The sequence below is a fragment of the Artemia sp. Qi Xiang Cuo genome, chromosome 20 (assembly GCF_049724085.1).
Source record: "Artemia sp. Qi Xiang Cuo chromosome 20, ASM4972408v1, whole genome shotgun sequence".
NCBI lineage: Eukaryota > Metazoa > Arthropoda > Branchiopoda > Anostraca > Artemiidae > Artemia > Artemia sp. Qi Xiang Cuo.
Genome location: NC_142813.1, coordinates 21,922,550 through 21,946,544, shown reverse-complemented (window position 1 = coordinate 21,946,544; position 23,995 = coordinate 21,922,550). Strand labels below are relative to the sequence as shown.

The 23,995-nt window shown below is 35.4% G+C and overlaps 1 protein-coding gene across 2 annotated transcripts in view; it reads left to right on the top strand.

Annotated features, from left to right (window-relative positions):
- The window catches only part of LOC148940003 (uncharacterized), a 139,826-nt gene that overhangs the window by 79,845 nt on the left and 35,986 nt on the right, over positions 1 to 23,995 (top strand). Inside the window, exons 3-4 of one of the 2 annotated variants that reach the window (XM_089106266.1) lie at positions 11,828 to 11,936; positions 19,277 to 20,895. In XM_089106266.1, the coding sequence (XP_088962392.1) occupies positions 11,828 to 11,936; positions 19,277 to 20,895 (1,728 nt within the window). Of the gene's footprint in view, positions 1 to 11,824; positions 11,937 to 19,276; positions 20,896 to 23,995 lie in introns of both variants that reach the window. The other variant, XM_089106265.1, reaches the window with a different exon arrangement.

The window sequence follows — 23,995 nt, the reverse complement described above, 5'->3', positions numbered from 1 at the left end:
ATGTTTGCCTGGCAAGCCCGGTTACTATATGGGACCCGCAGGTCGCCAGCTTTTACCCGCCGCCACTTTTCATCTCCAGCGGTTACCTGTCCTCTTCATAGTCAGGTGTTAGTCGTTTCATGGACTTCAATAGGTATGCGAGTGGAAATCCAACGTTTTAATTGAATCATTTTATCAGGTAGGAACTCTTTATTGGCGCGCGAGTTTGTCTCTAGTTTACACGCTTTTTGTATTCATGATACTCAGGACTATGGGTGGCTGTTCTGATATACAAGCCAATAAATGGAAAAGGCATTCTAGCAATTAATTGGGCTCATGCATGCCGAGTCTTCTAGAAAATATTTTGTGCAGTTTCGAGGACGAAGTCGTCTCGGTCACCCGTTTTCAAATTATTTATTTCAATGGCATGTCCCCCCCACCCTTCAACGTATTTAGTCAGAGGTGCTCTTAGAAAAAAAATTGGAGGGGGGGGATATACCTCCGCGCTTCATCGAAATCTTGTTTAGGATGCAAAGATTTAAAAAGATTGTTTTGTCATTTTTTTCCCGAGTGTTCCAAAATTGTTAAATTCTGTATATTTGTGGGATTCTAAGGGGGAGAATTCCTGGTCTGTTTTCCTTGAGGGTGTTAATGCTTATCGTAGAAAACCACCGTAGTTGGCTAATGTGAAAATGGATAGAAAGGGATTGTTTTAAAGTTTTTATTTTTTCAATTAGTATTTGGCTAAAGTATGTGTGTCTGGATGATAAGCGGCAGGATATTTCTTTTTCAATAGGGGGGAGGTGAGGACAGTCCGTAGAGAAAAACTTAAGGGGAGGCAGAGGTTTGAAAAGGGTCTTCTGCTAGAAAAGAGTAATATTTTTCTAGGGGTTGTTAACTTTTTCCTTTTCTGGTCTTTTCTAGGGGGGTAAATCTCTAGCCAGAAGCCCCTCACTTCAACAGGTACTCATCCTTTCGTAGCTACTGACAGTCATTAGGTCTTAAGATACTATAGACACCAAATAACAGATTTTTAGTGGTCTCTTGAACTATTTGACTGTTTTCGGTTTTTGCTTTTTTATTTGGTTATAAGAATACTTTTCAGTGAATTTTAAAATTTACTTGAGCAAAACAACCTCTAAAAAAACTGAAATTGTTGTTTGATGGTAAAAATATTGTGTCCTTTTTTGGTTGGAATCTTTTTTTAAACATTTGAGGCTATTTACAGTTAGGAAATAGGGCCCATTTGTACCTCAAATAGAATTGTGAATACTTCTATGGTTTTACTCGCAGAAGACGTGGCAGCTGTTCCAACTAATCATAGGGGACGTACCGTTATGGTGCACAATCTATAATGACAAATATTTATTTGGACATTAACGGAAAAAGTTTATTTAATGAAGTCGTATGTATATATTTAATCTAAATCGAATTTAGAAGGTAGAAGAATTTTCCCTTATGGGGGAGAATAGTAAAACAAATTGAATAAAATATATCCAGAAATTCAACAAAATTTATTATCCGAGGGGGAAGGCCCCCTCAAAACTCCTTGTTAGTTTAACTTGACATTGGGGATTCTAAAAATTCGAAGGATTTTAAACTAATGTGACTAAAAATGTGATCTTACATCATTCAGTTTATTTGTCAATCCAGAAAAATATGGTTATAGTAATATAATTCTATTTATCATGCCTCAAACATTAAATAAAACTCACACTTGGGAAATTTAACAGTGATATATTCGGGAATGTTTATCAAATGAAAATAGTACCGTAAATGAAGAAGAAAGTTGAAGATCAACTTATAAGGATCTCAATAGTCAGTCATTGGCTATGAGTTTGACAACTTCTAGCTTACGACTATAATTCTCTAAAAGATTCAAATCTGCTCAGTTTTCAGAAAAGCATTCGTTTATAAAACTCTATAGATGTTGGAAAACATCAGTACGAACCAGCTTATTTGAGCTTGTTTTGTGAATATATCTTGCGTGCTCCGCAAAATGATGATTTTGGTTCGTTTTAAGTCTCAACTTCACTCTTTACATCCGTAAAAGAACCTTTGCTTCTTTTAAAATATCTTTAGTGCGTTTTGTTTTTATCTTTGTATGATTTAGAAAGTAGGAGGTCATCTTATGTATTTTTTAAGTCGAACAAATTGCTAAAATTATCTATGTTATCATACTTGAAAAACTCACTGATATTTTGAGAAATTAATTCTGACCTGTTGATAACCATTTGTTAACTTGACCTTTTAGCCACTTAGAATGGCATTTGGCAAAGCCTCTTTGTAATTCGAGATGAAATGGTTATTAAAGTTATGGCTGATATTTGTTGGTAGACTGTCTGTTGTGCATGTTTAAATGGTCAGCTTACTAAAAATGTCTTTTTTATTTCATTATACTGCTTTGTTGTCAAGACGCTTCTTCTGATAGTCAGCCAATACATTTTTGAAGCACATTATTTATGCGCCTGAAGCTAATTGTCATCCTTTTTTCCTTTTTAATGAAGGAAGAATCAAAGATACATCTTTTTTAAGACGGCAAACAATATGCAGCGATGGTTTTAGGGGGGCAAGGGGGAACTTGCCCCGGTCACAGACATTTTAGGGGCGCAAGATTTCAAATAAATAATCTAACGGCTGTAACAAGTTTGTAATTTTTGAAAATATATTTTTATTAAAATGAAGCAGTGGGTGCAGTTAATAAATGAAATCAATTAACAATTTAGTAATTAATTTCCAAAGAAAATAGATAAAGAAATAAAAAATAAATAGCAATAATTTCAATAATATATTAAAAATAATTAAAATTAAATTATTGGTACTTGTCGGTTATTGGAAACATATTCAAGAATTACGCTTAGGTTAGCCTACATCTAAAAAAAAAAACGATTTCATAGCTACAAAATCAAGTGATGGATGATACAATGCATTGAACTTAGACAGAGCGCATTTGACTTGTATAATTTGGGCTATATATTTACACATTAGAGGTGGGGTGGGGGGTTAGGTTTGGTTAGGTTTCCATAATTTTGTTTCTAAAGTATTGTTTTATCATCAAGTTTTGTTATTTTTCATTAGGATTAATCTAGCTTCACTTATTGGGTGTGTTACCAATAACCGACATGTACCAAATTATTAATTAATTAATAATTTGAAAATAATTTTGTTAAGAAATGAATTTTTTTTTAATTTAACCTGAAAATCTTATGGGAGACAGGGGGAGGGGGTGTTAATCAAGATCTTGCCCCTGGCGCAAAAGAGGTCAGAACTGCCACAGACATTATGTTGTAATGTGGGAAATTATTTTACTGTATGTTTTAACAATAATACTCTATTTTTCTCCTTTTTCTCGTAAAATTTTAGATTTCTTTATGCATGCATTGAGATAAGTTATTACCATTATTCTCCAAAAGAAAACAACATATATTTGGTAAACTTCAAAACTTTTTTTATTTTATCAAGAGCTGCATTGCCGTTTTGTGCTTGCTTTTGACAAACATATTTCTTTATCGCACTTTTATAAACCCATTGATATCGTGGAAAGCAAAAAGTTGAATTTGAACGTTAAAAATATTTGTTCTTCAGTCTGTTCTGATGTGTCATTAAGTAAGCTCCACTCCACCCTTTGGACGGCTTTTTTGTATGAATTTTTTTTTAGTTTTTCCGTAAAAAAAGAAAAGAAAAATGGAACTATTGCGCAACAGATTATGGTATTTCCAAATTTGTAGTTAACCTATGAAATACAAATCAATTTTTATATGACTGTTGCTTAATACTTCGAGTTAATGTTACCCATCTACATAATTTGTAGATTCCTATATGTAAGTAAGTAAGTAAGTATGACGGCACTAGACCCTTAAGGTCCAAGCCGGCGGTGCTGATCTCCGTTTCATGGCCCTTCAGCCAGGAAGTGCAATGGGGGGCTGGGGGCCAGCCATCCTATATTCCTATATGCGGTAAATAAAGATCATTTAAAAATCTAAGCATTAATCCAGCTATCAATAACACCATAAAATTGTCACTGATCTTTCCTTTTTTGAAAAGAAATGCTCTGGGGACCGTAGAATTGATGATAATCTTTCTTTCCATTTTTTATTCTTTCTCTTCTTCCCTGCCTTGAAAATTTACTTTAGTATTGAATTTCGTATTTCATAGTAGCTGAACTGTGAGATTTAGATTACTTCTACCAGAAGGTTTTTTTTCTCAGTAGCTACTCGCCAGATGAAACCCCAGTTAAATAAGTTGGAATTCCTCCGAAATTGACTACTGTCTAAGCGCCTGCCATGCAAATGTTTGAAGTTAGAACTCCCTCTGTTCCGCCATTGACATATTTGAGATTGAAGTGTTCTAAGATTTTGGACTCAGCTCTTGATAATTTTATGACTGTATTCAATCTAAGTAATTGAAAATTGTGTTGCAAAGTCACGCTTCTCCGCTAGACGAGTGGAAATTTGGTTTCTGTTGATGCATGTTGTTTCACTCATTTTCGTTTTCCTGCTTTGGCCTTCCGTTACTTTAGCAAAATTCTCTTGATTTGAATTTGTACTGTAATTCTACCGAAGTGAGAAAAACTGTTGAATTCTGCTCCATATTTTAGTACAATTGTGAAAAAAGAATTGTATTCTTTCTAATTGATGAGAATCCGAAATGGAAAAAAAAACTAAACCATAAAATGCTTTGCTTAAAGTTTAACTGATGGCTTTTGGGTCGTATGACAGTAAGATTCTAATTGTTTCCACATGTATCTGTAACGTTTGTCTTTGGTAGCACATCCACACTAATAATTTTACTTATCACTAGATTCAGCTAGCGCTAGGTTGAGCCAATCAGATTTTTCGTAAAATTTCTAGTTAGCCAAAAATTGTATGAAAAAATCTAATTGGATGAAATTTTCACTAGCTAAATCTCGGTACAAATACCTCATTGTCAATGGGTCTTAAGCTATTTTGCGACAATTTTGCCCCGTGAGGAGTGTGAGCGCTCTCCGATATAATAGGATTTTGTCGATGCATCAAAAATACGCATAATTCTAAATTAAAATCACTTTCAAGCGGTAAAATACAATCTTGACAAACGAACCTTAAATTTTATTTGGAGTTCTTAAAATATGTTTAATTCCCAACAAATAAGCTCAAATGATTCCAGTGCAGGTAAATACATACATGTAGTTCATCGTGCATTACAATACAGTGTTTGCTAGTGGGCCGCCAGATACCCGATCAAAATCTTCCTATTGAAAATTTCTAAGGGATAGTTGAGCAAAAATTTAAAGTATGTGTCCGAAAATAACTTTCACTACTTGTAGTAGACCACTTTATACAGACCCAACATGCCTTTCAGTGTGCTGAACCTGCATTCTCAACAAGAAAGAAAAAGTCATATCAAGTTCCTATTAATATTCTTTGAAAAAGAACTTTTTAGAATTCAGAATCTACAAAGATGAACACAATTTTTATCACCTTTTGTTTTTAATTCAGCACCAGCAATTAATATTTTTACTGGGCAAAAATGTGAGAAGTAACGTCATTTCGAAAGTTTAATAAGTCTCTGTTTCATTTTTTTCTTTAAGATAGCGGAAGCGGATAATTTTTTAGGAGGAAGACGAGATAATATGAAATCCTTTTTTACGTTTTTTTTGTTTATTTTTTTTAACATATTTTATGGAGGTTAGAACTTTGGGAGGCATGACTCTGCGTTAGGCATTTACCCAGATTTTTTTCTAGAGTGGTTCAACGTAGAAAAAACAAATTTCATTTGATAATGCGAATGAGAAGTTTCCAGAAATTCGGGAAAATTTAGAATTTCGGAAGGGAGGCCTGACCCCCACCCTTCGTACGGCCCTGTTCCTCCCAAGTCAGAAAATACATGTTTTAGGAGTTTCTGTATTGCAGACAACTTTCACGTACTAAATAAAGTAATTGAACTAAATCCATTTTTATTTTAGCCAAAAACAAGTTCGTGAAAATTTTAACATTTCACCGGTGGGGAGAAGAGGTACAGGCCCGAAGACTACCCGGTGTGTATGCATAAGGGCAGTGGCAAGGCACAGTGTGTGTTAAGCCCGTATGCGAAAGAAAAATACATAGTGTTATTTTATTGGAGATGGTCAAGAGTAGCCATATGCGTGAGAATTTATTTAGAGTTGGAGGCCCAAATAGAAAAAAAGTTAATTATCTGAAGAATGTAAGAAATTATAATAACAAGCCACTGTATACATAGCGTCGGGATCTGTGAATAAAGGTACATGATATTTTAATTACGAATGGCCAAGAGAAGGCCCCGTATGAAATAACTTATTTGGAAAAAGGGGAAAAAAATAGAAAAAAGTGGAAATCTCCACATTTTGGAGGGAGGCCAACCTCGAACGTTCTCCCCAAGGGTCATTTTCAAGCTAAAACGGCCAAAGCTGGAATTACTTAGAACTGTATTTTTGGACCTTTCAGATCCCTAGGTAAGGCAGTAGACTGAACTTTTCGAGACTTATCTGCATTTACTTGAGCACCAAACTAGAATGTACCTGACTAATTTTTGGCTCCCTAGTCAATCAAGCCAAAAACAACAACAAAGGAAATCAGAACAATTAAATAATTCAGATAGTTCTTAGCATTCATTTGCTCGTATAGTTTCTTCTATTATGCAATCGATTCTTAAATTTTCATTCATTTTTGGTCAATTTCTCATTTTGGCTCATTGCTCGAAGCAAGGTTTATATTTATATTAAAGTAACGTTTTTCCTTGGGTCATTATTTGTAATCTTCATCAAATATTTATCATTCGTATTGATCCTGTGGTTTTGCCTGTTGCATTATTAATATGGACTCATTATAGATTACAATAGAACTCTTGTTATCCTAATGAAGCTGCAGTTGAGAAACTAGTAACGTTCAGCAGCAGTTTTTTTATGGCTGGTTGCGCTGACCTTGGTTGATACCAACATCGGAGTTTTTCTTCTTCTGCAGGAGCTTTTAATTACAGATTCAAGTCAAAGGGTGATAAAAACAGAGTGATTTAACACGTATCTTATTCAGGTGATGTTGAAGTTTGGCTCTTTGTAAGGCATAGTCACGAGCTTGCTAAACTAAGCTTCAATGCTTTGAGTCGTCTTGGGCCAGCTTTTCCACATCACGGTCGTTAACAACATCAAATTGCTGATACAGTGGAACTGTTCTTAGCTTATAGGTAATATACCGGCGATATCTGGCACATACATAGGATTATTTTTATTTGGGGGGCTTAGGGTGACGCCCCTCTCCCTGTTTACGTCCCTGAGTGGCACACGATTACCCAAATGCAAAAGATAGAGAATTCCCGAGACAGAGCAGTGCTTCGCATGATTCCAAACTACCAGTGGCCTTAGATTTATCTTCAGCAAAAACTGGTCCTAAACCTCAAAAAGCCTATAGTTGGTGCATTGTGCTCTTGTGGCATCTACCATGCTTAAAGTATTTAGGTGGTCCAAAAACGTACCCTAGAGAGAAGGGTAACGCTGTCGTGTCCCTCCCCGGGATTTTGCCCGTAGAATTTTCCTATGTTTGATGGGTTTTTGAAGTTTGTCCCTTTCCCTCCAAAACAAGTTCCAGTGTACATGCCTCCAATACACTACAGAAATTCAATCAATATTAACAGACAGTTTTATTGCCTGGCTGATTCACATGGCGAAACATCATTGTGAGTGTTGCAGCTTGCAGTTCACATTTGGTTATTGTACAGGTCCCAAATCCAACTTTTTGCAAAGGCACTTGGACAGAAATTTTATTTCAAGAGAGGAGGAGAGAGAGAGGGGGTTAATACTTCGAAAAATTCCAAAAATGGGCTAAATAAAATCGAACAAACGAAGGAATTATATAAAAATCTTGAGATTTTGTTGGAGGTGACGAGTGACCGGCAAGGGCTTTAAAGAGAGGCGGGCCGAATATATAAAAAACACAGCTTAACGTATTCAATCATCAATGTTACCCACAGGAATCCTCTTCCTCGTGCGTGTTTTATATATTCTTCGTTCTATTTTTTTGAACTGGTTAAGTGGAAACTTACACAATATCTTAAACGATAAGAAAAAGTTGCATATTCTAATTTAGTGAAGTAGATCTCCATATTCAGCTATGCGGTTTTCGGTAGTAGCGATCGCCACGTTGAAAAAATAAGCGCAAGACAAATGAGCTAAAACGTATGACTCCAAATAGCTTAAAAACTTGTGGTTTTCCTTTAGAGTATAGTAACTGAAACTTCTATTCGGCCCCCTGTGCTCCAATTAAGAATCTGGGGTACCTTTAGCTTTTTTTGTCTTTGGGAATGAACACAATTCTACTGGTCGAATTTTTACGGGCGAAAAATGCTGTCAAATTGAACGAATTAGCTTTACTTATTCATTTTCAAGGTTTAACGCGGCAACACTGACAAAAGTGTGGGACTGTCCTAAAAACTTTCTAATTTTGAAATATCAAAAGGCCAATTGTAGAAAATTGGTCCAGAGAAATTTGTTTTCATTTTGATGTCCTTGGTGCTCCAAGGATATTAATTGTGTAAATTCGATATTTTTGCGATTTCTCCTATGATGTATAATAATGTTTATATAACTTGCCTATTTTTAAGCTCCTAAAAGTCTGTGCCTCCGTTTTATATCCCCAAAAAATTCTTGTGTATACACCTGTTACCTGCTATCTGTATAATCAATTTTTCCCGAGATACTCATTCATTTTTAATACTAATTAAAAACTGTTCATAATCTTGTTTTACTAATTATTTGCTTTATTTCAACTAAGCATAGTTGTTGAACTCCAAATCTTGATATGTTGCTCTGCTGCTTCTTGCTAGTAATTAAGGGACATGACAGAATTGTTTAGTTGCTACTTCAGATTCCGATGAAAATTAATTCCAGCCTTTCCCCATGTTTTCAGTAGTTAATCATTGGTATAATTGCAGGTGTGTGAATGACGCGGTGTTATGTGTCACGAAAGTTTTTTTCGCTAGACAGACACAAGTGTTCCTTCTTCTTTTTTTGTGTTTATTTGTTTTGCAGGTGTTTTCTTTCAGGGATGATTATTGGAAAAAAAAACATTTATGCTTTGGTATTGATTTGTGCGATGTTTCCTGGTTAATAGAAATTAATATAATCCATATTATAATACTTCTAATTTATATTTTTATCTGCTTGTTTTGTAATGTAGGCTATCCAGTTTCGCATAGACGCACAATGAATATTCAAGTAGGAGAAGATGTTTTTGTTTTATTGGGAAAGTACCAGATGGTTCGAAAAATGACGTTTTGAGGTCCAAAGATCCAACTTTTACACATTGTTATGTTTTTGCTAAATTTACACAGGAAGGATCCTAAAGTAGTTCTTGGACTAGGTGTGTACTTACTTAGTAGGTAGAATAGATTGTATGCCCTGTGCCCCATTTTGAAGTCTTGAATTTGTTACCATCTGTTTCATTATAACTTTAATTTCTTGTATTTAATTCGTCTTCTTCAGACTCTCATATTTTAATACACTAGGTTGTAAATAGCTTGAATTATATGATTACAGGTTGTTTTGTTTTTTCAAGCTATAAGAACGGTCAAATTTCTTTGGTTTGTGCAAGGGGGAAATTGCGCCCTATTTTAGGTATTATTTCTTACATGATTTCCCGCTAATTTTGACACTATTTTATTAAAAACTGTTTCGTTCTTTGAAGTATGTTTGAAGGCTTTTTTTTACACAATTAATTAAAAAGAACTTTTTCCACAAAATAAGTTTTTCAAAGAAAAGCAAAGAACTCCATTAAACAAAAAATGAGCAAAAATAAAATCAAATAGTCGGCCATGCGTGAAATTACCACAAATCAGCATTGATGAATCAATGAAACCCAAAACAAACAGAAATTACAATAATTAACCGATTAAAACTCAAAAAGAGCAGTAATTAACATACGCAGAGCTCGAAACCCCCTATGCTTCCCAAGGCCAGAACATAATTTTCACTTTACTGAAAAAAATACAAATGAATGTGCACTGCGAGTTTAATATACATATACTGATAGTTAATAATCAAGATGTTAATATTATTTTATTTATTAAAGTTATTAGAGTAAAAACATTTATATTTTTTTCAGTAAAGTGCAAATTATGTTCTGGCCTTGGGAAGGCATAGGGGTGTCATCATCGTTCTTAGATGACCTCTGGGCATAACTTAAAACCCTTGCCCCGAGGGTTGTGGGGAAGTGTCCTCAAAAATATATTTTCTATCTGGAAATCAACTACGCTGAACAAAATGGCTATCTCAAATTTTTGATTGGATGTGTTTGGGGCAATGGTGGGCGGGGGGGGGGGGCTAGTTGCCCTCCAATCACTTTCGACTATTAAAAAGGGCACTAGCCACACCAATTTCCAATCGAATGAGCCCTTTTCGAAATTTCTAAGACAACTCCTTCGATACGAAGTGCGCGGGTATGGAGAAAAAAACACACATTGTGACCACATTGTTCTTTACTTAGGCAGCGCTAGCGCGCTGCCTATGAAATATTCAATTTTCACAATATTCAAGTTCGTGAAAAGGGTTGCCGAATTGTTGGGTAAAATTTTTATCCTTTTCTTTGTCGTTTGTCATTTGTTTCCAAATCGAAAAGAGATTATGGTACTGTTGTATTAGCTACAAGACACGCGAGAAGTGAAGTTATGTTAATGCTAATGAAACGAAACCAAATATGATGAAAACATAATAGTTTAGAAACAAATTCTAGCTATAAGCGTGCAGATTAGGGGGTGGGGGTAAAGCATTGCATACATATTAAATACGTAACCTAACCTAGGTACCTTTTCTCCCCTAAAACCCAAAAAAACTAAAGTCTAAATATTGTAAACGCAGTGAAAAACCACTGTTTGCAATCAAATTCTCCGTTGAAAGAACCTGTTTGACTAGTTTCTTTTATCATCTATCTTGCGTATCTTGTAGCTAATAGAACAGTACCGAAATTATATATGAACTATTATGCATAACCTAAGAAATTATAATGGTAACCAAAACAACGATTATATTTGCGAACTTTTTTATGTCATTAATTTTTCAATGTTCATGCGGTGCGAAAGTTAATTTTCTTAATGAAAAACGAACTTTAAAAAAATATTGTTCTAAAGTGTGAATTTTATTCTGGAATTTAGTAATTTCTGATACTTTATTGGGCATTTACAAGGAAGATAACATTATATGGGCATTTACAAGGAAACCAGTCACGAAATCCCGTTTTTGACGGGTTAGTTCAAGAGACGGCTTCAGAGTAATGCAATCCATAGCGTGGTTTTCATTGCGTATACGATATTTAAACTGTTGTTTTTTGGGGTTTAAGGGGGGGAGGTACCTAGGTTAGGTTACGTATTTAATATATGCAATGCTTTAAACCCCCCCCCCCCACCCACCCTAATTTGCAAATATACAGCCCAAATTTGTTTATAAACTATTATATATTCCTCCTATTTTATTTCATTAGCATTTATATTCATCCTATTTTATTTCATTAGCATTAACCAAACTTGACTTTTTAGAAAAGCCCATATAATGGGAAGTACCGAAAAAGCATTTGTGGGGCAAGCTTGAAAACCCGTGGTAGAGGCAACGTAAGAGAATATTCAAGTACACATCAATCTGAAAATGTGTTTCAAGGAAATTCTTTTGTGTCATTTTTAAGTGCTCATTGCGGTGTAAAAATTTGTATCCAGGAAAACGGATAAGACAAATTGCGGTATTTAAACAAGGAAACTTCCTGTACTGTACTCTCGGTTCTTCCCTCCCCTTTTATCATTGATGAATTTTCAAACGCAAATATGCCTGAGTCTATTTACCTTTGTATATACTAACTGATAACTTTTTCAGCAGTATGTTGACATTCAATATAGTGGTGTGCATGCCTCTTTGGAACAAGATGAACGGACTGAACTACTCGCTAGAATCCAAAACTTGACAAGGTTACTGGATAAAAGATCAAGTAAGCCTTTTCCCTTTTTTACTTTACTTATATTAACCGCGGGTATCCACACTTCTCGGGGGTAAGAGAACTGGGTACTAGGTCTTACATTCATTAGTGGATTAATCTGGGTTTAGGTTAGGACGTGAGTGGGTCTAAAGCCAAGTTAAAGGGGTAGGCTATAGGACAATATCGGAAAAACTAACTGGGTTCTCTGGTAGGTGCGTACAAAAAGAGATATTATCTTCCCCTCCCTCACCTTAGAAAGACTAAAACTTGCGCAGTTTTAACATTATTTTTTATATTTCTCGTACAATTTCCTTTTTTCGAGTTACTTTTGTTTTTAACAACCTATCCAGTTATATCGGAGAAAATCCGTTTCACAGCCACAAAGAAAAGTGACATAGTAGATGGGCAGTATATAATTTGGGCTATATATTTGCACATTAGGGGGGTGGGGGCAAAGTATTTAGACAGTGCGAAGTTAGAAAACAATTCAAACTTCATAATATACATAATAATTGTAGCCAACACATTTTCCACGCAGACCCGCTATACTTCACCCCCCCCCCCTCCTCTTCTAATTTGCAAATATATAGCTCAAATTATATATTTCCCATATATTCTGTCACTTGTCTCTGTGGCTATGAAATCGGTTTTCTCACATCTAACCTAAGCGTAAATCTTAAGTGTGTTTCGTTTAATTAACAAGTACCGTTATTTTAATTATGTGGTGGGGGGGGGGCTACTGCATCCTTCAAATTTCTGCTGGTTATGTGATTTTTTACTTACATAATTGCTTTGAGAATGAGAGTGCTGATCACAAGACGAGGAAATGTGTGGGATTTCAACCAATGAATAAAGAGAGGAAATGAAAATGTTTCGGCCGAGGCCTCAACTCGGCCATCATCTGTGCAAAAGAGGAATAAAATGTAGATAAAAATCAAACCTCAAGGATTAAGGATAAGAAGTTATTTTTATGAAAGTAGTAGTTATTTTTATGAAAGTAGTAGTAGTCTAGTAGTTATTTTTATGAAAAATCTCTGTTGATTCTGCCCCCTCCTTCGGCTCTTAGGTGTTCTGGAACATATCGAATTCCCTTTGTTAATTGTGAAAGATCTAGATTTTCAATTAGATACCAAATACCATTTATTTCAAATAAATATAGGCTGAAAGATAGAATTCAAATTGAGGCATCATTTCGGCAAATATCAGCTCTAAGGAAGAAAATATTAAAATTATGTATTGACCTGTGATGGTGGAATAGAAACGTTTTTTATTATTATTATTATTTTTTTTGTTTATATTTGTTACCCATGTTGGGATAGCCTTCCGTGCCTCACTTGTCCAGCGTTTGTTTTCTTTATGTTTGTTATGTTTTTTGTTTTTTTCTTTAACCAGGTTTTTTTTTTTTTTTTTTTCTTTTCTTTATCTCTTTTTTTATGATGTGAAATTTTTTTTTTTTTTTTTTTTTTTTTTTTTTTTTTTTTACCCAATTTTACGAGCTTTGCTCTCTGTTGGCGGTATATGTTTTTTGTTATGTTGAATTAATCAAATAAACAGTAACAGTAAACAGTAAGAAAAGAAAACAAGATTAAAAGACAAAACCTCAAAACAAAAAGAGTGAAAAATCACCTTCTCACTGGATCAGTATATTGGTAACTGAATAAAAGCCCCACTTTTGAACGGAAGATCAAGCTTTCATTTGAAAATTCATTTGTAAAAGGAGTTTTAAAAAGCTAATCAAGCTTACTGGATTACGGTTAGATTCGCAGCTGCAAGGCTTTTTTTAAGCCACACTGTCCAAAGTGGTGTCTCCATTTATAGAATCACAAAAACACAAAAACATATGGGAGGCAATTGTTTTTTTTTTTAGATCTAAGGGGGAATTTTTGCTTTTTTTTCTTAATTTTTCTTTTCAAATCCGGGAAAAACTCCGCATTGACGCCTCTGCTTGGGGAACATCTCTTAGCACCATTTTCATTAATTGTTACTTTTGCTTTTTCCGCTTCATCATATTTTGCAACCTGAAAATTCTGATGTTTCGGATCCTGGACATAGATAGCTTTTGAAAAAAACTTGTACTCGTACAAATTAAATTCTCAAATGGGAATTCGACCTGACGCTCAAAATCGGGATTTTTTCTTCAGTCACCTTTGTGCAGTCCAATTGGGAAGATGATTCTTTCCTTTTTTGAGTTTTGTTCTTTTATGTTGTCTCGTGGAATTTTGTCTACTTTTATTTTTGCGCGGGGGTCTCGGCTGAAGTAGTTTCATTTCCCTTCGTTTTTTCACCGGCTATAAATCCCTCATTTTCTCGTATTGTCACATTTAGCCACTGTGGCCTGAAACACTATTTATGAATGGGCTTATTTAGGCGTAGGGCTCATACTGTACATAAATGAATGAAGACTCCAATGGTTTATTTTAGTCGAACAAAGTATACAAATTGTTCTATGCAATAATTTTATTACCGCTTACAACCGTTTATTTGATATAACTGCATATGAAGCTGCTGATGTTGCGCTGGACAACAGGCTAGCGTAAGCTGCAGTCTGGCAATCCTCAAGCACAAATTCAGAAATGACTACAAATGCTTAAAAAAATTTCCGGCTAATTATACATTTATCTTAAAATAAAACTGTCATTTAGAGCTAGGACATCTAGAATTGAATATCCATTAAAAAAGTGGTCCGAATTTGAGCCTCATTATTCGAGAACCAGTATTCAAATATAAAAGGATTCAAACTGAAGTTCCACGTTTTAATTAAGGACCGTAAGTTTGGGTCTGATATTAGAACACTCGTCGTTTCGATAGAATATACTTTTGTCTAAAAATATACTTTAGATTAAAAGCATGCGAAGAAACCCCTTCGAAAAGTATTTCACCCATTTTTCCTTTACTTAATTTTTTATATTGTATATTTATCCAGACATCCAGACATTTCACCACAGTCAAATGTCGCGGAGAATTCAAAAACTGAATAATTAATTTCCTAATTCGTAAAAATTCCCTTGCCATGGTTTTTTATACATCTTAAATTGCTGAAATTATGGTTTATGAGCTTTTTGCTACCTCAGACAGTTTTTAAGAATAGATATACAATCCAAAAAAGGGCAAAAAACGTGGTTTTTTCCTGCTCGACTTCAACCACCCGTCCAGGAAAACGACTTTTCGTAAAGTTGTAAGAATTTTAAACCAGGTTTATTAGAAGTTTTAAAAATTAAGCTACAATCCAGAATGAGATCTGTTAATTGGTCTTCGGCCTCATTCTTCCACTCCTTCGACACTTTGAAGGTCTTAAATATTCTTGAAAACAAATCCTAACTTTGACCAAAAATTCAAATTTGGCCCATAATCCAGTTCAAATTATGCAACAGTCTTGTCAAAGCAAATCCTGCGACAACCTTGGCATCATGGTATTCTGTCAAATACTTATTCACATTTTTTCTGCTTTCGTCGATTAAAATGGCGTTTACATGAAGGCCCAGTTAGAATTCAATGCCTTAACATGGATATCTTGACAAGCACTTTTTTATTCTTGGAAGTGTAGTCAGATTTTAAGCAAACGTTTAAGCACAGATGGTATATTATGTGTCGAAAGTAGCTTCCTGATCGGCATAATCTCAAATGCTAATACCAGAGATTTCGACTCTAGAAACGAATGCTTCGCTGTGACTTGTGGAGCCAAGCTCTGCGTTTAACGTGATAACGAGAGCTACCTGGACACATGTCTTGCCGGACATGTGTTTATGCATAAAAATTCAGCTGGATATGCATGCGAACACCGACTGATTAAAATTAGAATTCCCCGTGTTAGAGCTGAAAGATGTAATTAGTTATCAGATACCCTTTATTGCAAACATTTTTTTTTTACACTGAACAGCCTCCCTGATATCTAACGAATCTTTAAAAAAGAAATTATTAATGCGTTGTAACTTGTAATTTCAGTTCCTACCTAGTTTTTTTTGGTACTGATGCGTTATATGGTCACTTATAAAAAGTCAAGTTTGGCTAATGCTAATGAAATAAAATAGGATGAATATATAATATTTCATAAACAAATTTGGGTTATATATTTGCACATTAGGGGGTGGGGGGTAAAATATAGCATATATTGAATACCTAACCTAACCTAGGTACCCCCCCCTAAACCCCAAAAAACAACAGTTTAAATATCGTAAACGTAATGAAAACCACGCTTTGAATTGCATTTCTCTATAGCGGTCTCTTGCAATTAACCCGTCTGGCTGGTTTTTCGTGACTGGTTTCCTTGTAAACGACCATATAACGCACCAGTACCCTTTTTTCTTTAAACTTCGCCACGAACTTTGTTCTCTCTGACGGCTAATAGTTTTTGTATAGTTTATTATTTATAAATGAAAATACTAATAGTGCAACAGCGTTTCGAGTTAGCAAAAATCCCAAAACCGGCAATCATACCTCTAATTCATGGCAAATTCGTTTCTGGATAGTTTAATGTAGTGGACCGCAAGTAGTTTATTATACCTTCTTGAGAGCTATTCACTCTAAACACTTTTAATGCCATAATACGGAGAATACCCAATGCTATGCTTAAGTGGCATTAAATTCCATTAAATTATATGTTGTTCAATCTGTGCCTAATCCACTGTGCTGCGGCATAGTAGGTTTCCTCAGTGAATAGACATGAATCTTGCTAATACCTGTGAATAATTTGGCATGAGATTATGTTAATGTAAACAAATGAACAAAGAGAAACGTAAATCAACATAGGACAAAGTAAGGCAGCACAAAGGCAACGGGAGCAGGCACGTGCGTATTAATTCATTTCGGAAGATGAGACCTTCTCGTCGAAACGACCAGACTTGCGTGTTAAAAGAAACAATGAGGAAAGTACCGAAGAAGTCGCGAATATCGTGAAGTTATGGTATTGAATAGGCCCGAAGGCCCTCCCGGCTCACATTTTTGGAGTTGCATGGTTAAAGTCATACAGATACACAACGGGGTGACACGAAGAAATTTGCCCTAAGACCTGCCTGGAAGGTCCTTCCAAAAAAGGCTTAAACAATGTCATGTTTAATTTTCGATCCCCTCCTTAAGAATAAATACCTGATACAGCCTAGGTCTAGGTTTCAAGTGATACCTTCGTAGAAGGAGAGGGATATTCCTCGCACAAAGTAAAAGCTTAAAAACTCATCTTGTAGCCTTAAAGGTTTGATAATGCGCTATTTGGTGTTCTTGGCCTGTGGAAAAAAAGTTATGATGCCCTCTTTAATGCTTTGACCCAGTGCCGTTCCTGAGGGAAGTTGGAAACTGGGGAGGTTGCTCCGGGTGGTGTGGCTGGGGAATTGCCCGCTTTGATCCGATATTTCACTGCGATTTGGCTTTTTTTGCTTATATTTGAGCAGGGGCGGGTCCAGGATTTTTTTTTAGGGAGGGGGGGGGCAAAATAGGTTGATCCGAAAAAAAATTTAGGGGGCGCAAAGGAGGTTGATGTGATAAACTTGCGTTAGGAGCAAGTTTAATTCATGCAAGCTTGAGTTAATCAAATAAATTACCCAACTTTAGACAACATTAGGGGGCGCCCCCTCGCCCCCCTCTGGATCTGCCACTGTATTTGAGTCGGATGTGGGGTGCACCCCACTTCCGACTCAAATACAGTTTTGCCCCTGACACCACCAACCTTAGCCTAGGAACGGCTCTGCTTGGCCCTTTGGGTATTTTTGCTTAATGCTGTACTAAATACGTTTAAAAGAGCTAAATTCTGTAATAGTGGGAAAACAATAGTGTTTTTTCACAAAAAAAAGTTTGTTTGCCTTATGCTCTGGTAATAGTTGTCTAAAACAGTTTTTATTTAGATGTATAGTAAGAACCCTCCCCCAAAGAATCCTTTGATGAACTGTCCTAAGTCTTCTGACCTTTTTACCCACTACATGCGTTAAAGGGTAAAGCAAAGTAAAGATGAGCACTTACTAATCTTTTATTTATTTTCTTCTTTTCTTCAACCAGTTATTCGAGAGTTTTATTTGTACTTGAAAATTTTTAACAAGCAGTGCTAACGGTTGTTTTGTCCCAGAAGCTTATGCCGTTTGGGGGAAGCTAATTTATTTATAAAAGAAGTTCTCTTTTTGATTTTAAAGGACGGCTAGCATAATAATCGTTAACTATGGCTTTGTTGCATTCACACAAAAAAGAAGCTAGGACTCTGAAGAAAATTGTAAGTTAGTATAAGTACCCTAGTAAAAGTTTTTTTTCAAATAGTAAAAATGCTGGTTTAAGAAGTAATGTATATATTGCCCAACTAATGTAAAAAATAAATAAAATACTAAATCTCGTTTCTATGAAATTGTCATATTTTCCTCAAGTTCAGTGTTTGTTTATTTTTGTTATCTTTTTCTCAGTTTTTATTTGAAGACTGATTGACTGTAGTTTTTATGTAAAAAAAAAGGAAAAATAAAATACTAGTCTGCTTTTCTAAAAAACAAAAAGCCTGAAATAGAGTCGTCAAACCAATTCTGTCAGGAGGGGGGGGGGGGTGGTAAACATAGAATTTGGCCGGAGGCCAAAGCTGAAGACATTTAAAGGTTTATAGTTGGGCGTTACAGAACCTCTGTCTCTCCAAATGGCTTTCCTGATTCAGCTGCAACAGTAATCAGGGCTCGAAACCGGTCATAATAGTAAGTTTCGTTTAAAAACATTCATGATGAGAAAAGTGACCACAGTTGTGTATGTACTTTGCGGTTTATATACTTGTTTAGATAAGAACATTAGTGGTATTAGGTATAATATTTCATTAAACGTTGAATGTCGGTGTGCTTTAGTTTTCTCAAAAGGTAGGCAAGAATCTAATAGCCTCTGCTCATTAACGTACGCGAGAATGTTTTGTTCAGCCATGGAACGGTTGAGTAACATAAAGAAACTAAAAAAATTAAACAAAATATCAAATTTGGTTGTTATAGTGGCCCGGAGATGGAGATGAGGTCCTAGAGTTCTTATGAGAGATTTCTCCAGTTATATCCGTCTACAAGTACGACTTCTCTTTAAACTTAGGATGCATTTGGAGATAAGTGGGTCAGGTTTTGAATCTCCTGTTAGGGAATGTGGAAAAATTACGTAAAAAGACATATTTATGGCTGTCCGGCAAAAATGAACATCATTTATAGTTGCTTCTCCCCTACCAGTATTAAAATCCTGATACAACCCCACTTTATTATGCCAATTTCAAAGATATGAAAGTTGAAAACTTTCAAGTTCAAAAAAGTTCTATACTTGAAGCATAAAATTTTGAAAACAGATTAGTTTTCTTTTTTTCTATGATTGCTAGCTTTTTATGCAATAATTATTTCCAACTCTAATAAAAGTTGCCGATTTAATTTCAGACGAATCAGAAAGTCAGCTAACCGATTTAAGGCAGCAAAATGAGGAATTGGAGCTTCAAATCAAAGTACTACATGATGATAAGAACAAAGTGAGGCAAAAGGTCAAGGATCTTGAAAAATTTGAAAGAGAAGCCAAAATTCTGCAAAAGGATTTGGGTGACAGAATTAATGAAGAACAAAAACGTAATGAGACAATGGAAGACAAATTAAAAAGTAGTGATACCCTTTTGAGGACGAGCCAAGTTGAGGTGGATCGTTTGAAGCGAATCAATGAAGACTTGGAGAATAAACGAATATCTGAGTTAAAAAAGCTTCTGGAAGAAAGGGAATCTGCTGAGCGTAAGGTGAATGAGTTAATGGAGGAACTCGCAAATATACATTGGCAGAATACAGAAAAAGGAAACGCCTTTGACTATGACGTTATATTTGAGAAACTAAGTCATGATGTTCACGCTGAATCATGCGAAAGAGCAATTAATTTTTCTAAGAAAGTAGAAAATCTAATGAAGACGGTCAGTAATTCTGATTCAAGTTCAATTGATGCTCTTGAGGATGGTTTGGCCCAATTGGCTGCGTATGAAGAGTTTGATATGCTTAAAACCCCAAAAGAATCATCAGTTCAAACCGATTACTCGTGTATGTCTGACAGCACTCTCGGTCAGCTCGATATGGCAATTTCTACAGAATCCTTTCTACAAAAAGATGAAAGTTCTATTGGTAATCAAACTGATGTTCATTCTTCTACAGATAGCCAGAGTCAGACTGAAGCTATTATTTCTAGTTTAGAAGATGTATCATCACAGACTGATGCAGTTGAAAAGGAAACTATAGATGTAACTTCTCAGATCAGTCCAACAATACAAGATGCTTGCACATCGTGCGATGTCGTCCATATTGAAGCCAATTCTCAGACAGAAGTTAATGTCTCTAATCAGCTCAATCAAACGGAGTCTATACAACTAATTAGCGAGCCATCATTAGCAGTTAGAAATATTGCTTGCGCTTACTCCCAAACAGATAATGATTCTTTAGATGAAACGGCTACTAAGCTTCACTGTGAACTTTCAAACTTTAGTTCTCAGACTGAAATTGCCAACTCTGATACCATGGTTCAAACTGAGCTAGAACAAAACAGTCAAGGGTCGCAGACATCTGCAATTACTCTCAACGATAGCTTTTCCATGACTGACGTCATTGTTTCTGATGTCTTTTCTCAGACAGACACTATTAATCTTGGCTTGATAAAGGATAAAATTAAACCTATCATTTCCCTGTTTGAAAACTCATCGTATACCACTATTTTGTCCCAAATTCAGGAAAATCTGAATCGGCCTTTTACCGAGGAGGTAGTTGACCACTTACTAAGTTTAATTGTGGAAAGTTATCTTCAACTAAATTTGGACTTACAATCGAAACTGGAGCTCCAGCAGCAAGTTGATAAATTTCAGGGTGAGAGGAATCAGTTGATACAGGCTCTTCAGCAAAAACATCAAGAGAGTGTTAGCTACCATTTAGAAGTTCAGAAGCTATCTAAAGCTCTTGCGGAAAGTGAGAGGAAGAGGAAGAACGTTGTTGAAGTTGGTGTTCAATTCAGTTCTTCTGACGAGTTGCAAGAAGAGGTATGTTATGTTCAAAGTTTGTTCAAAATTTTGCTATAACGCTCTTCTGGTTTTCTTTTCTTGATATACGTACATCTAATCCTGATTCTGTCTGTATTTTATCAGTTTGTGACTAAGCAAGCCTTGTCATATTTACTCTCTAAAACATAGTTGGTTTCTATTAGAAAAAAAAAATTCTTTTTAAATTTTTTTTCCCCATTTATTAGTTTGTATGTAATATCTTGCCCGGATTCCCAATTGGGACGCTTTAATTTCATAACAGTTATTGAAGCACGGTCTACGTAATATGTAAGTGGTTGTGGCAGAGATTGTCTTCAAAATGTGTGAGTGTCCAGTTAGATCGTGGTTGTCTCAATATTATTGTTGGCAATCTTTAGTGTGTATGTGTGTGAATGTGGGTGTCCTTATTTTTTTTGTCTTCCTTTTTTTGTCCATTCAGCTGTAAATTCTAAAAATCAAGGACGCTTACTGATTTTGAAGTGCATTTGTTCCAATCGAGTTTTGTTGTTACGAGTTATTGATTCACAAACACCATTCGTTTTATGATCCCTTTCCTAAGGATTTACAAAATTACTACCCCCTCTCCCCCCTGCGTATCCCTCTTTAAACAATTTATTATTGTTCAGAAAGTGAATTGTGTGCATGCACACAGGTTTGATACTTAGGCATAGGATTTCAAAGGATTATTCTCAGGCGCAGTAAGAAAAAAAAAATGCTGTTTTTCCTATAGGCTTTTACATCCTTTGTAACCAACCCTCAGAGCTTCATCCGCTTTTCTAATGTTCTCTGACTGTCTTATAATAGAGTGTGCCTTCTATTTTGGAAATCTGGGTCTAAATAATACATTAAGAGCCGCCCTCAAACGAGATTGTCTTTTGATATGTTAGCGGGCAGTTCTGCTACTCTTTTTTACTTATGATACGGCAAACGTTGTTAACTGGTTAGTTGTTGGCTTCAATAATCTTGTTGTCATGTTTTCGCATGACTTTTCAACTATTGATAATGATGTTGTCCAACCACTTTGAATCAACTTTCGTAATTGCTGTAATTTATAGTGATTCGTAAATTGTTAATTGAAGGATGCTTTTTCTGAACAATGATACCCTGATGGGTTTTTCTTTTTAATGTTGCTGAGCAAGTCTTTGGTGGGATGCAATTTTAACATGAACTTTACTTGGAAAGAAAGAATGCTCAAAATATGGATAAATAAGTAAAAAACAGGCAAATAAAACTTCAATCGAGAAAACGATAGCATAATATAACAGAAACCACATATAGATCAGCAAATAGACAGAGAGAATAAAAAAGTGAGGACCGACCAATATAGGGGAAAAAATAGAAGACTTGAAATGAGAATCGCTAATTAGAAAGAAATGAGAGTAATTGATAAAAAAAAAACTTTTAAAAAGGCTTTGATACCGACTAAGGTAAAAGCAAAAGAAGCGATAGATAATAACACTGCCGTGTGACCAGGGGCGGATCCAGGATTTTTTGTAGGGGGAGGGCGCAAAATAGGTTGATCCGATAAACTTGTGTTAGGAGCCAGTTTAATTAAAGCAAACTTGCGTTAATTCATTTTAAAGCAAACTTGCGTTAATTAAGTAAATTACACTACTCTGAACTACGTTAGGGGGGGCGCCCCCCTCGCCCCCCTGGATCCACCACTGCGTGTGACAGTTATAATGCATGTTTACTGTTACTAAGGCTTCATCCCTCCTGAGAATGTTTTTCTCTGGTAAAACTTGTATACGTCTCTACTGAGTCAACCCTAGCTGGGCCTAAGTTTTGCTTTTTAAGACTGAAGAAGACCTTTCATTATATCCTTAAGACGACCAAAATTAGCTAGTTTTGAAAAGAGATATGTGCAGTAGCTTTGAATGTTCCATGGATTTATTGATGTTATTTTTAACTGAATCTTTATTAATCAAAACTTTTATTGTTTGAACTTCCTTAGTCAAGGGGATATAAAAGGTTCACTGTAGGATGTGTAGACTCTAGGTCTTCCCCCTTTTGTCCTCCCTTTTTGGTATGCCTTTTTGGTATGTTGTAACTCAGGCTTTATTCTCTGTGTCTCGGAACTTGCCCCAAACCTGCCTTTTGTTAGTCAATGACGCCTGCATGAAGTGGCCTGGTACAGAACGCTCGTGGTGGAAAAGACATCATTTGGAAAGGTCAACCAGGCCTTGATCTCTTTCTTTCTAAGTTTAAAAAAGTAATAAAGTATGCATATTGGTACGATCCGACAAAATTTCAGGTTATCAGATATTTTATTTCAGAGGTCGGAACACTGACAAAAGTGGATTTTAGGGAATAACCTTCCAGTTTTACCAGGTGAAATTCTTAAGATCAATATTTAAGTAAATCCTTATGGCCCACCCCCTCCTTGTGCGCAGGCATGGGTGTGAACACTTTTTTTTGTATTTCTTTAAAGATGGTCCTTCTGCTATCCTGTCCTCCTCCATTCACCCAAAAATGATTACCAATTCTTTTCTCTCCTTTCACAAAGAAAACACCTGAAGTGCATCCCTTTGGTTGCAGTCAAAATCTTGTGTAATGAAACAGAAAATAAAGGAAAATAACCAACATAAATATTCTGAAGCCAGTCCTCTAGAAAATTTGCCATGGAAAAGTTTTGAAAACAAAAAATAGTAATCTGACGGTGACATCGGTTTTTGATGTGATGCATAGCACATTTTTTTTTTGCAGTTTATTTTTATCTATAAGGGAAGGACCCCATCCCCTTCTTCTTTTCTCTTCCATTCGGGTATCTGTAAAATGAAATAAGTTATATGTATCTTACCTGAGAGAGAAAAAAGAATCAATCACGGATTCATGAGTTGCAGTTGATGCTGGAAGGGTGTATGCAATTTCTACCGGAACCGGAACAATTTGGGAATTTATTGGACCGGCTAATAGTTACTTGTTATCAAGGGCTTTCTCATAGTGATGTGTCATACCGTTTCCGCCTTTTCAAAAATTCAAGCATTTTTACGACAGATGTTCCATTAAAAGAGAGAAAAAAAAGTTTTGCAATTATATTGAAAGATAATTTTTTTTTTTTTTTATAAAACAAAACATTATATTTTTAATTAAAAGAATT